Source organism: Carcharodon carcharias, chromosome 2 (assembly GCF_017639515.1).
Source record: "Carcharodon carcharias isolate sCarCar2 chromosome 2, sCarCar2.pri, whole genome shotgun sequence".
NCBI classification, from domain to species: Eukaryota; Metazoa; Chordata; class Chondrichthyes; order Lamniformes; family Lamnidae; genus Carcharodon; species Carcharodon carcharias.
In genome coordinates this window covers 118,633,709-118,646,856 of record NC_054468.1, presented here as the reverse complement: position 1 = coordinate 118,646,856, position 13,148 = coordinate 118,633,709, and the positions used below count along the sequence as shown (strand labels likewise).

Sequence of the window (13,148 nt, the reverse complement as noted above, 5' to 3'; positions counted from 1 at the left end):
CTGCCGGAGGCGGGTCAACAGCAACAGCTGTAACCTACCTGGAAGCGGCAGGCAACACTAATGAGGGGGATGTGGAGGATCTTCCCAGTGTTGGAACGAATTCCCGCTGATCACGGAGCCCATCAGCTCCTTGGTGGCAGCTTCCTAGCAACAGCCGGAGTGGCCATCGGAGCCATAGCTCCATGCCCTGGTGACAGGACCATGGGCACGGAAGGATGCACACACATACATCCCAAACGATTCCTCCAGAGGGGCCTGATCTCTGCTCTGATGGCCCAGGCAGCTTCACGTCTGTTTATTTTTGAAATGTTGTGCACATTTCCGAGGGCCCCCCTCTCCATTTTGAGATGCCCTCGCGCTCTCCTTTCTGCCTGAACAGCATCCCCTCTCCCAGTGGGGCTGCCAGCCGTCCAAAACTGTGTAACCTCTGATTGGCCAGGAGCCTCAGGAACCCGCCTGACATCTTTGATTGGGCGGTGGGCATGGAGGTGACCAATTAGAGGCCGGATGATCCAGCCAGGGTGCACGTGTCCAGAGGGAGTCAGAAATTAGAAATGGTTCCGAAAGCTGAAAATAAACTATCACCAGAAGTTTCCACCCTCTATTTCCGTTTCAGATTTCCGGCATCTGCAATGTTTTGCCTTTTCTTTATCTCTGTTTCTTTTTGAACTTTAAAGCTGCTAGTCAGAGATCGCCTGGGAACAGACAGCTTGTACAACATTTTCACAAACAGCTATGACATCCCAAATGGAGAATAATGCCCTTCACTCAAAGCCAGCAATGCGTGGAATGAACTTCTCACCTATGGTTTAACTAGAGGGAGAACCTCCTCCTGGTGTCTTTTCCATTTTTTACATTCTATTTCAGCTGCCGTTCAGTCCCCAGACGTGAGCCTGTGCCTTTGCACGCTTGTCATTTCTATTCCACATTGCACTCTGACATTTCTGTCCTCAGCCTCTGTACACTGTTCCAATGAAGATCAACAGAAGCTCGAGGAGAAGCAGCTCACTTCAGATTAGATACTTGACAACCTTCCGCACTCAACAATGAGTTTCCATTTCACATCAGATCCCTTGCAGTGATTTCTGGTAACAGTTTTGCAGCTGTCATTTACACCTCCTCTAGATCAATCTCTTGTTTCTTTACTTCTCCCATTATCGCCCACTATTGCCACAGATTTTTTGTCTCTCTTAGGGAATTAAGGGATACGGGGAATGGGTAAGAAAGTGGAGTCAAAGTCCAAGATCAGCCATGATCACAATGGTGAAGCAGGCTGGAGGGCTCGTATGGTCTATCCCTGCTCCTATTTCTTACATTCTTATGTTCTCACACCATTATCCCTTTTGTCATTTAACCTCTCCCATCTTTTAACCTATCATAGATCTCTTTTGGCTTTTTTCTTGCCTCTCCCTTTCCCTGCCTCTCTCTAGCTGCTTAAAAACCTGTTACACCTCTAGTTCCAGTTCTGATGGAAGATCATTGACCCGTAACTTTAACTCTGTTTCTCTCTCCACAGATGCTGCCTGGCCTGCTGAGCATTCCATGTTTTAATTTCAGATTTCCAGCTTCTGCAGTGTTTTGGTTTTTTTGCTGCATGCCCTGTTTGCATATTTCAATATTGTCTTCATTTCAGACTCAGGCTCCTAAATGCATTTGCCTAAATCAGACCTCTGGTCTCTCTGGATCTAGAGCAGCCTAACCAACAGTTCTTCAAAGGACCGCTGGAGTTTGCTGAATCAAAGGCCCAAGCTTGGGTTTTAGTATTCTATGGAGTTGCAAGCTGCACTTCCCAGCTCCACACAATGGCTGGCGACCACACATGACCCATCCTCGCCAGCCCCTCCCTCATCCTGATCAGCTTGTCTCTTCTGGAGATGTAATAAACCAGAATGAGTTAATAATCCGATGGGTAAGGGAACACGTTGAAAGTAGTGACAATAACCTGGTTGAGTTTGATATTAGGTTTGACAGGGGCAGTCAGAAATCCAAATTTTTCAATCTGGGCGAGGCAGACTTTGAAAGGAGGAGAATGAGTGGGGTTGAACTGTTAACGGGTGAATCCACAGACAAATAGTTGGGTTTATTCGAAGGAGAAATTAGCTCAATACAAAACCAGCGGTAGTGTGCATTTCAGATCACTCAGGGAATCCAGGTTGCTGTGACAACACGCATGTTGTAGCCTGGAGCTATGGATAGTGATGGTAGAAGCTCCAATATTCTTTCCATCACATGGCTGACCAGAGATCTCTCCCATTCTTACTGCCTGTCATTGGCATGTGTTGGAAGGAATTGCAAGTTGATACTCAACCTGTTTGGCCATGTTATGAACACACCTTCCTCGGCCATCAAGTCCCGGGATGGAACTCAAACCCAGAGATTCTGGTCCAGAGGCAGAGATGCCAACCACTGCCACAAGAGCTGCAACAAAACCAGTACACACCTCTAAAAGGCAATGAGTGGCTCCAATGTGTCACAAAACCAATCATGCTCAACAAATGTGATAAGAAACAGTATTAAGCTGAAAGAAAAAGCCTTAGATAAATTTATGAAAGTGGAAATCCAGCAGATCGGGAGAGTTATAAAATATTACAAAGGGCTGGAAATTAAGTAATAAGAGGTGGATAAAGGGAGTATAAAAAACAACTTGCAATGGATGTCAACATTAACAGCAAAAACTTTTATAGATATACCTGTGCAAAAGGGAATGGTGAACGGTAATATGGGCCCCATTGAAGACAGCATCATAATTGGTAATAAGCAAAAGCAGATGTTAAATAGGTACTTTGTATTTTTTTTTTATGACAGAGAGAAACAAGAAAATACTAATGTTACAATAAAGCCTAATACATTAAGTGGAGGAACTTGGAAGGTTTAATAAAAGTTGAAATAAAAGCTTTATTTTATTCATACATGGAATGTGGGCATCGCTGGCTAGGCCAGCATTTATTGTCCACCCTTAATTGCCCTTGAGAAGATGACTATTGTCAGGATTGTACAACATAATAGAGAAAATAATGGGACTTAGGATTGACAAATCTCCAGGACCTGATGGTTTCAGGGTATTAAAATAAATCATTGAGGAAATTGCGTTCACATTATAGTCATAATTTTCCAAAGATCTCTAGATTCAGGAATTGAGCCTTTGGATTTGAAAACTGCAAATTTCACTCCATAGGGAAAGAGAAGCCAGGTACCTGAAGACCTGCCAGTTTACCATCAATTGTGAGGATGTTGTTGAAATTTATCATCAGAAACAAATTGACTGAGCACTTGGACAAGGGTCAGCTGATCAAGTAAAGACAGTATGAATTTGTGGTGACTCTGTTGAAGTTTTTGAGGTGGCCACTGTCAGGGTGGATAGTTTATGGATTTTGTTCTTGTGGATTTCTAGAGGGCATCAGATTCAGTTCCACAGAAGAGATTATTTACAAAAATGAGAGGTCAGTGAATTGGATGTAACCTTGTTTCATAATTTGGTTGGGAGGTAGCAGGCAGACAAGAGGAGAAAAGAAATGTTTGCAAATTGATGAGATATGATGAGTGGTGTTCCCCAGGGATCTGTACTGGGGAATTCAGCTTTTTAACCTTGTGTACCAATGGCTTGAATGAAGGAGTAGGGAGTTTATATCCAGGTTTGCAGGTGACACTAAGAAGGTAAGTTGTGTTGGTTGAAGCAGGAAGTTAAAAACACATATACCTTAGGTGAATGAACAGTATTTTGGCAAATGGAGTTCAATATGGGTAAGTGGAGGATGCAAGTTAGAGAAGGAACATGTTCTTAATGGTGAGAGGTTAGGAGCTCCTGAGGTGCAGAAACTTTAAAGTGTCAATAGACACAGATCACTAAAAGCCAGTGTTTAGCTACAAAAAAGTCTAATGAAATATTTATCTCAAGGAAGTTGTAATTCCAAAGTAGAGAAGTGATGCTTCAGCTTTACAAAACCTTGCTCAGAAAGTCACCTGGAGTAGCACATTCAATTTTGGCAATTTCCCTTCAGGAAAGATATAAAGACCTTAGAAGGGAACAGTTCAGATTTATCAGACTGGTACCAGGACTTAAGGGGTTAATTGTGAGGCTTATTGTACTCCCTTGGGTTTAAAGAGTTGAGGGTGATCTAATCGAGTTCTTTAAAATGACAAAGGGATTTGGCAGGATGGATACAGTGAAAACATTCCCTCTGGTAGGGGGATCCAGGAGAAGAAAGCACAGTCTTCAAGTTAGGCACCGGTCAATTAAGAGTGAAAGTATTTTTTTCTGCAAATGGTGGTGTAAACCTGAAACCCCAGAGGCGTGGATGCAGGATGAATTGAAATTTTGCAAAATTGTGATTGATAAGTTTTTGTTGGGAAACAGAATATGGAGCGAAGACTGCTAGGTGGAGTAGAGATGCAGATTATCCATGATGTGATTGAATGGCAGAATAGACTTGAGGGGCTGAATGGCCTAATCGTGTTTCTATGAGACTGTGTCTACTGTTGATTTTGTGAGATACTGAGCTGCGCTGAATATGTTGTTCTATGAGTGTATATTAACTCTATTGAAACGTTTTCTGCTGTCTGTTGGATGCATTACTTTTTGTTTTGTCGTGATTTTAGAAAATACCAAAAACAATTCAATATAAGAAATGCCATTTGGAGAAGGTAGGTGGTGCATGTTATTCAACATTCTGCTACTTCTAGCTACTCTGCAGGCTATTGTATAGCTTTGTGAATAAAATCAAGAACAATTATTAACCTTTCTATAAAATTTACAATTATGCAGTGACTCAAATAACTCCAGTTCTCTCTTAACACATCCAAAAATAAAATTGTCATCTATGGAACTACTTAGCTTCACCCTAGGATACAAGCCTTGCTGTCAAATACAACATGCACTGTTCCATTTAGGCATAATCATTGCTTTTATAGTTCTTAGCCATCCTGTGGCACCTGTTCAGCAAAAAAATCAAAACACTACAGAAGCTGGAAATCTGAAACAAAAGCAGGATTGCAAGAAATACTCAGCAGGCAAGTCAGCGTCTCTGGACAGCATAGCCATGTTGATGTGTTGGGACTCATTTGACACACGGTCCTGCCTCAAACATGAACTTGTCTGTTCCCTACACCAATTCTACCTGGTTTGCTGAGTGTTCCTGGCATTCTCTGACTTGGCAGTTTTCTCAAAATCATAATCCTGGGTCTGGAAAAGGGCACGGCAACTCCTTTAATAAAACAATGTGCATTAGTATTCTATATTGGAAATAATAGGAACAGTGCCGGTCACAAATTATAGCTTCTAACATTGGATTTTTTTGGCAGGTTTTATGTGTCGGGTTAACATCTGCAGTAGAAAAATGCAAAGAGAGATTTAGCGCAAGCTTCAGTCATAAAATATACCCCACAGAGCAACCGTGGAAATGTCCTATTCACACAATTGATTCTGATCAACTATATAACCATGGTCAAAAAACAAAAACAGAATTACCTGGAAAAACTCAGCAGGTCTGGGTCATGTTTTGAGAAATATCTTATAGCAAAACAATCCCTTCAGCACAATATTTAGGGACTGGTATACTTTTGTGGAACTGGAATCCTTTACCAAAAAGTAGCTTCCACAAGTCATTGAGACCACACAGGCTTAGTTATTCTGTTATAAGACAATATTCTTCTGCCCACATAAACATCTCAGCTATACCTTCCACAGTTTATACAATAAACTATAAAGACATAAAACTAAAAAGATGAAGAACAAATAACATCTTGGGTGTAATTATGAAAATCAAGTCAAAAACCTGATTATCCTCTTGAAACAGAACAATGGTGTAACTATATAAATTTTCTTAATTAACTGTAATTAAAACTTCCATTAATGGCAATTAATAGTTATGTTTATTTATGAGCCTGCTAATATTTAATCTCTAGCCCATTTGAAGTTCTACTATACAAATTGCTTTATCGCTGCCAAGATTAGAACTCTTGTTTAGAAAAGTATTCATGAAATATATTTAATTTTCTGAGTTGAAGTCTTGGATTAAATCAAGTTTTATACAAAATAAGCACCCAGAATATGCAGGCAGCGGGGCGCAAGACAGTAGTTGCGTTGAAAGGGTTCTTTTGGTGTTAGAAAATGTGAGACAAAAGCTGAGACAGATTTCATCATCAGAAATGTTAATTCTAGTTACTTCTTTATATCTCACCATCAGCCATCTTTATCCTATATGTACATTTTCTACATATCTCTTTTAATTCAAAAATCCCAATAAAATGAATTTCATTTAAACAAAGTTCATATTTCACTAACTTGTATTTAGATTTTATTCATTATCGGAGGTTATGGCCCAAGTTTTGTGGTGACAATGACTGCACAACTGTCAGTGTTCATGTCCTTACTCCACTGAAATTCCTCTTCAGGAGGAAGCTAAACACAGAAATCCAGAAACTGCTGTCAGTGATTCTACACTTCCCCATTGAGTGCGTTGTTGAAGACCTGCCTAATCTGAAATCAATTAGAAATCACAGAATTGACAAAAACTTTCCCGTTATGCTCTTAGTCTTGATGTAAAAGACCTTTGAAAAGTTGCATCTTGTTGATTGAGATGGAATGGGGCTTTTAGGGGTGCACCAACTTCATATTTACTGATAAATACCTTCACTTGCCCTGAAAATTCATTTTATATTTGTAGAATGTTAGATTTCCCACTATGATAAAAATGTATATCATTTTAACATTTTTAAAATAGTTTTTTAATGCTATTTCAGCTTGTACCTTAATCCCTGGTGTATGTCCCAGTGATTTATTTTGCTCTCTGTAAAATTTTAATTTAAGGTGAAAACTTTAGCATATTTAACTGCCTGGTTTGCTGCCTCTGAGAATACTTCACTGTGATTGGCTGCTTACTCTTTTTGATTACTTCACTGTTGCTGGATGCCTGGAGATGCCCTTAACTTGGCACCAAATTCAAACTGACATCAAGGGGAAATTCATGTCACAGAGATCTTAGATCATTGTGACACTTTCTTCAAGTTCACTAGCGAATACCATTGTTTTACTGATGACCGTGAAATCCATGTCATTATTTATTTTTCTCACTAAAAATGGCAGGATTTGTTCGTCACGACCTGGCTGTTGCTTTTTGGACATTATTTTGCAGCTACTGAAGATTAAAGGTCACAAAATAATGTAGGTGATGGGATAGCATAGTGGATAGTTACGGTTTCAGGTCCAAAAAGCATACTATAGCATGCTAATTGTATTATAACAATGCCAGTGTTCTTTATTTTAAAAAGTGAGAACTGTTGATAAAAGAAAACACTTTGTATATGCCTGGAGTTAAGAAAGAGTAATGTAGTCATATAAAAGCAATTCCATTGAATAAACAGCATTAGCTTTTGTTCATTTATTTGTGATACCTTGGAGGACCTTTATACAAATGCATTTCTAACTTTACTGAAGTGCTTATTTTTGGCATCATTGCATTTTTCTAGTTACCAGTAAATAATTTTCACTTTTGCCTTAAAAGCACAATCTGGTTAAAAAATGCAACCTGGTTATATGATCCTGCACCAAACAACTGAAAGTAACCTTGTGGAGAAGTGAATCACACTAAAGCTATTAGGTTATACTCGGCATGTTGTGACTGTGAAGTATGGTAAGGAAACACAACCTATGCTTTTACATTGCAAGGAGCTATGTTCATGTACTGTCAAGTGAAGAATGGCACATGCAGATGCCACACTTTGTACACCTGCATTGCAATCTCAAAGTGCAGGATGCTTCTGATCTGCAATCTGAAACCAACCAGTGCGATCCGGTTTCCAAAACTGAGCTCTCCAATAGCAATTGAACTTCACTGGGCCTGTGTTAACAACATTTGAACTATGTGACCTTAGAGAAACACTGCTAAAATTTAGCAGAATAGTGGTTAAGATCTGGGATGTGCTGCCGGGGAGTGTAATGGAAGTAGGTTCAATCGGGGCAATCAAGAGGGAATTAAATCAATATCTGAAAAGAATGAATGTGCAGGATTACAGGAGAAGGTTGGGGAGTGGCACTAGGTGCATCACTCATTCGGACTAAATGGGCTGAATGGCCTCCTTCTGTGCTGTAACAATTCTGTGAAATATGGCTGTGCTTATCAAACAGCACATCATCCAATCATCATCAACAACACCACATGTGATTTGTCAATATCCCATGTAACATTTGAGGATCTGAATGACATTTCAGGAACCACATGATCATGTCACATTTTAATTTTGAGAACATTCTATCAATCTAAGTAGAAACTTCCCCAGCATCTTCTTATTTACATGAGGAGTCTCTACTTTAACAAAAAAAAATGCCTGTTGGTTCTCCTGATATTTAATTGATTTTAGAATCCACCCAGAACAACCAGCCTCTAATTCACATTAAGAATAAATTAGGAATATGATAATATGTGCAATCTGAAGTGAGGATATCAGAGGATTTACAGTAGAGAAACAGGCCATTCAGCCCAACTGCTCCATGCTGGTGTTAATGCTCAACAGGAGCCTCCATCCACCCCTCTTTGTCAAATGCTATCAGTAATAGGGGACAGTAGCATAGTAGTTATGTTACTGTACTAGTAAACTAGAGGCCTGGACTAATGAACCAGAGACATGGGGCCAGGTTTTGGCTACCAAGGTGGGCAGTTCGAGTTGGGAAATTTCCCGACTTGCAGAACCCATCTCTGTCAAAGGTACCCTGAATCACACAATTTTCATTCTGGGGTTGCGGGACAGAAGCGGGTGGGAGGGAGGGATGTGCAGGATAGATTTGAGCATGTTGAACCCGGAAGCAGAGTGTGGGTGGCCACAGGGGTGATGGATGCTGAGGCAGGCTGGTTAGAAGACCGTCCTTGGTTCTCTTGGACTTTGTCCCAATTATTTTAACAATTGTGAGGCATCCTAGCCTTCACTCCTCACACCCCCAACCACATCCATCCCAATGGCTTCTTATACCCTCCATGCCAACTCATGCCCCCACCCACCCCCGTGGCCCCTCACACCCTCCAGCCACTTCCCTAACCACTCATCCAGTATCCACCTTAGGCAGATCTCAGGAACCATATGGAGATGAAAAAAGTAAAATTCTAACAATCTAATACAACTCTCACTACTGCACACTTTTCAGTGAAAAATCTCCCACTCATAAACCCATTCAAAGCTCTTAAATTTCCTCAAGTAGTTAGTCTACTATCAAAGCAAACAAACCCCTATTCAAACCCCACATCAAAGACAGTTAATCCTTTAGATTGCCAATCAAGCTGTGAATTCAGAACTTCTACTGAGATAATTGTGGCTTTTGAAACTCAACCAAGTATTCATAATGACGTGCTAGCACTTGGGGAATTGTCATCAAAGTCCTCTATTGAAACTGCACAGATACATTTTTTTTCTAACCCATGCCTGTTGTTCAAAGCAATCCAGCAGAGGGATTTTTAAACTCTCACTGATAGCTGCAGTCTGTTTTTTCTTCCAAAGTTTAAAAAGTGAAGATTTTTTAAAAAACTTCAGACTGTGACTGTTATACAGACCTTATCTACCCCTCAAGATCATTAATGTCTACTCCAACGATTTGTGACTCCCACACTGCAGGCTAAGGCTCTTGCAACAGCCAAAATGTTGAACTCAGCACTATGTTCCGATGGTCCTGCTGAGTTCGGGTTTCCCACCTGTGAGATTCACACCCCACCCCGCCCTTGCCAGTAAAAATTGGATGTGTCAGAATTGGGTGCGGGACTTCCACATTCCCGCGCTACCCACCATTTTTATAGGTCCACAGAGTCTTCCCGACTCTAGAAAAATCCGGGCCATGAATTCAACTCCCTGGATGGCAGCTTGGGAATTTAAATTCAATTAAATAAACCCAAAATATATATATTTTAAAACTAGCGACCATGAAACTACTGGATTTTCATTAATTTTTTTTTAAAACTATCTCGCTCATTAATGCATTCTGAGAAGGAGATTTGTCATTCTTACCCAGTCTGGTCCATATGTGACTCCAGACCCACAGCAATGTGGTTGACTCTGAAACGACCGAGCAAGTCCCCCACCTGACAGCAATAAATGCTGGCCTTACCAGCAGTGCCCACATCACATTAATGTTTTGTTGAAGCACAACTCCATTCCCTTCTCCCTCGTATGTTTATCTATCTTACCCTCAAATGCATCTGCGCTATTCGCCTCCAGCACTCCTTTGGAAGCGAGTTCTGCATTCTCTTCACTCTCTGGGTAAAGGTTTTCAATGGGTGATTAAACGAACTCACCAAGGCCGGAAAGTGTTTGCCAGAGCTCCGAGCGCTCAACCTGTGGCGGTTTTTAATAAAACACCACTTAAAGCAAAAAAAAGTACATGAAAATGCAAAGGAGCCCAAAATGGATAAACCGCAGCAGAATTTAGTGGCTTAATAATATATAAAATATCAACCCTATTTTTAGCAGAAGCTGAAGGGGCAGATCACCTGAAAAAAGACACCACTTTTCTGAAGAAAGTTAACGGGGACCGCGGAGTCTGGAGTCTGGTGGGCTGAAGACAGGTGAAGTTTATAAAACATGAGTCTCCACTATGTTCCCAGTTACCGACGGCATCAGTCCTCGTGAAGAAATATTCTGCAAAATAACGTTAATATTTCTGGAAAGGTGGAATATGTTTGAGTGGATGAAGGTGAGGTCACATTATTAAACTATAAATGTTATATTATTAAAAGCAAAAATTTTAGTAAAATGCGATTGTATTGTAAAGAAATTCTAAAACTTTGATGTTACATGTACCTTTTCCTCTCGGTACAGGCTGAACGGTTAAGATGCTGGTCATTCTGGGCGAAGGGTCAGGGTGAAAATAAATATCAAGCTAAGGAAGGTTAGACTGTCAACCCAAGGGGGAACTGAAGCAAAAGTGACGACCAACTGCAAAATCTCTTAGCGACAAATATTCAGTTTTATTAAAATTGACCAGCGCAAACTGTGGACGTGATGCAGGGTGCTTACCAGTTCAAAACCTTAATAATAACTCGGTGTTCAGGTGTCAATGTCTAAAAGTATGTTCGGGGTGTCCAGCGATGCTGTAACCCCAGGTTCAGCACCACGGAGAGCGCAAAACGAGAACAGCGCCGCAATGAATGAATTGCAACCGAAATTGGCCCTTCAGTCTCAACGTGGCCGGAGTTTGCGAGCTGCACCCCAATTATTATCACCATCCGCCACCCCCATCACCACCCCCCCCCCCCACCCACCCCCACCCCCTCATGTGCTTTAAAGAGGTGGTTACAATGCATCTTGTCGGGAATTCTACTGGCGCCTATTCACCTCCACCCACAAGGCAAATCCACAGAGTTCTCTTGGACGTCCGAATGTTTAAATTTTTGATCAGATCGGTACTTTGAACCTTGGCCATACTCTGAGGACGAACAGGAATGATGCAGTGCCGGTTTTCAACAAATAGCCTGCCTTATGGTACGGACCCTCTCTGTAATCGGCTCTTCGTGGATTTTTTTTTGGCAAAATATCATTCCCGAACATCGAAAACAGCAGCGAATGCATTGCAAGTAGATGGGGAGGGGAGGGGGTGGGGGGGTAGAGGGGTACTGTTTCAACAAATCAAAGCATTATGCCCATCTCCCAGCTATGACCCAGATAAGAATTATTTCCAAAACGCGCTACTGGATCCTGCCTCACAGATGCTCAGTGTAACGCCTAGAGGCCTTTTCCTATCTCCTTCCAGATGCAAATATAGACGCATTTCAATACTGCCTTAACCAAAACTAAAATAAGCGTCCGCATACACACAAATGTACAGTTAGTTTTCCACATTTAACACAGTGGAGGCCAGCCATGCATGTTCTATCAGTAACTGGTTGCTGGCGAATTAATGGACAGTTGAGATAAGCCCCGATAAGCAGGGGTTTATTTTTTAGAAACTGAAAATAAAAAACTCCCCGGCATCAATGTGATGAATTTTAAGCCTGCTGAAGTGATGGTTAATCTGGGAGATGGTTTATCAGCTGAAATAACAGAAGTGATCGACCAGAAACCTCGCTAACCCGTTTGAGAAGCATAGAAAGTTTCTATTGCCACCAATGACCAGCCCCTTGTGGAAGGACACTTCAGCAGCGCAGGGTTTAAAGGAAAAAAAATACGTTTTTACAAACGTGAATTTTCAGCTAATGAAACCTCAGTCGTTTTTGCCCGCGATTAAAGACGGAGAAACGGTCCGTAGCAATTTTCCAATTTACAGAATATCCAACGGAAGACATGGTGATGCAGAATGCGGGTTATGTCTAGATATAAAATAGAATATTGAATAACATTGGGCACATTCAGATAAGAAGTGCTTGTGGCAATTGGCACAGTTCTATCTAATTCTGTTCAGCATGGTGGGGGGCGGGGTTTTTTTGTACATTTTATCGGCAGCAATGCAAAATTCCTACCTTTCTGACACCAATGAAGCCAGTATCTGCAGCAACTCGTTGGGCGATATCGTCCCCTCCTCCGTGTAACTCCACCAAGAAGTGGTTGGTGTAAAGCTTCTGATGCGCCGCGGATGTTGCAAACACAGCGGCATTGAGCAACATGAGGAGCGCATCCTTGATAAATCCTCGCTTCATCTCTCGCGGGCGATGGGCAATGCTGCTAACCGAGCGTCGGAGAGAGACAGACGGGGAGAGAGGTAAGGGGAGGAATGAACAATGAACGTTTAGCAGAACTGCTGCCTGCACTACATTGGAGTGGCTTCAACCGAGGATCCGGGCGGAGGATGGAGCAATGCAGCTCAGGGACCGCCTCACTCTTTTTTGTATGTGGGTTAAAAAGAGCCTGCATTTTCCGCGCCTGATCTATAATTCATGGAGAAAAGCCGAGCTCCCTCACTGGATCACGTCGAAGGCGCGTCAAAGCCATTAAACATTCAGAATAATGTTCAGGAGAGGGAGGGAACCACACTGAGGTAATGTCACGAACGCATTCAAAAAAAAACATGCGTGATTTTCACCGTTTCACATCAGAATGACATAGAAGTTAAAATGGACCCTGTAACCGGACACCTTATTGGGAGAGAGAAAACCTTGATCCATTCGCCACACTGGAAAAAGACACACTTACTTGTATGTTCTCAAACAACGGACCTGCTGAACACATTGAGGTCCTGG

General features: G+C 41.5%; 1 protein-coding gene across 1 annotated transcript in view; it reads right to left on the bottom strand.

Annotated features, from left to right (window-relative positions):
* pcsk2 (proprotein convertase subtilisin/kexin type 2) overlaps positions 1-12,820 on the bottom strand; it is an 83,049-nt gene extending 70,229 nt beyond the window's left edge. The window contains exon 1 of the mRNA XM_041174816.1: positions 12,432-12,820. Coding sequence (XP_041030750.1) covers positions 12,432-12,608 — 177 coding nt within the window. The 5' untranslated portion in view covers positions 12,609-12,820. The remainder of the gene's footprint in view (positions 1-12,431) is intronic.
* Positions 12,821-13,148: the final 328 nt, after the last annotated feature.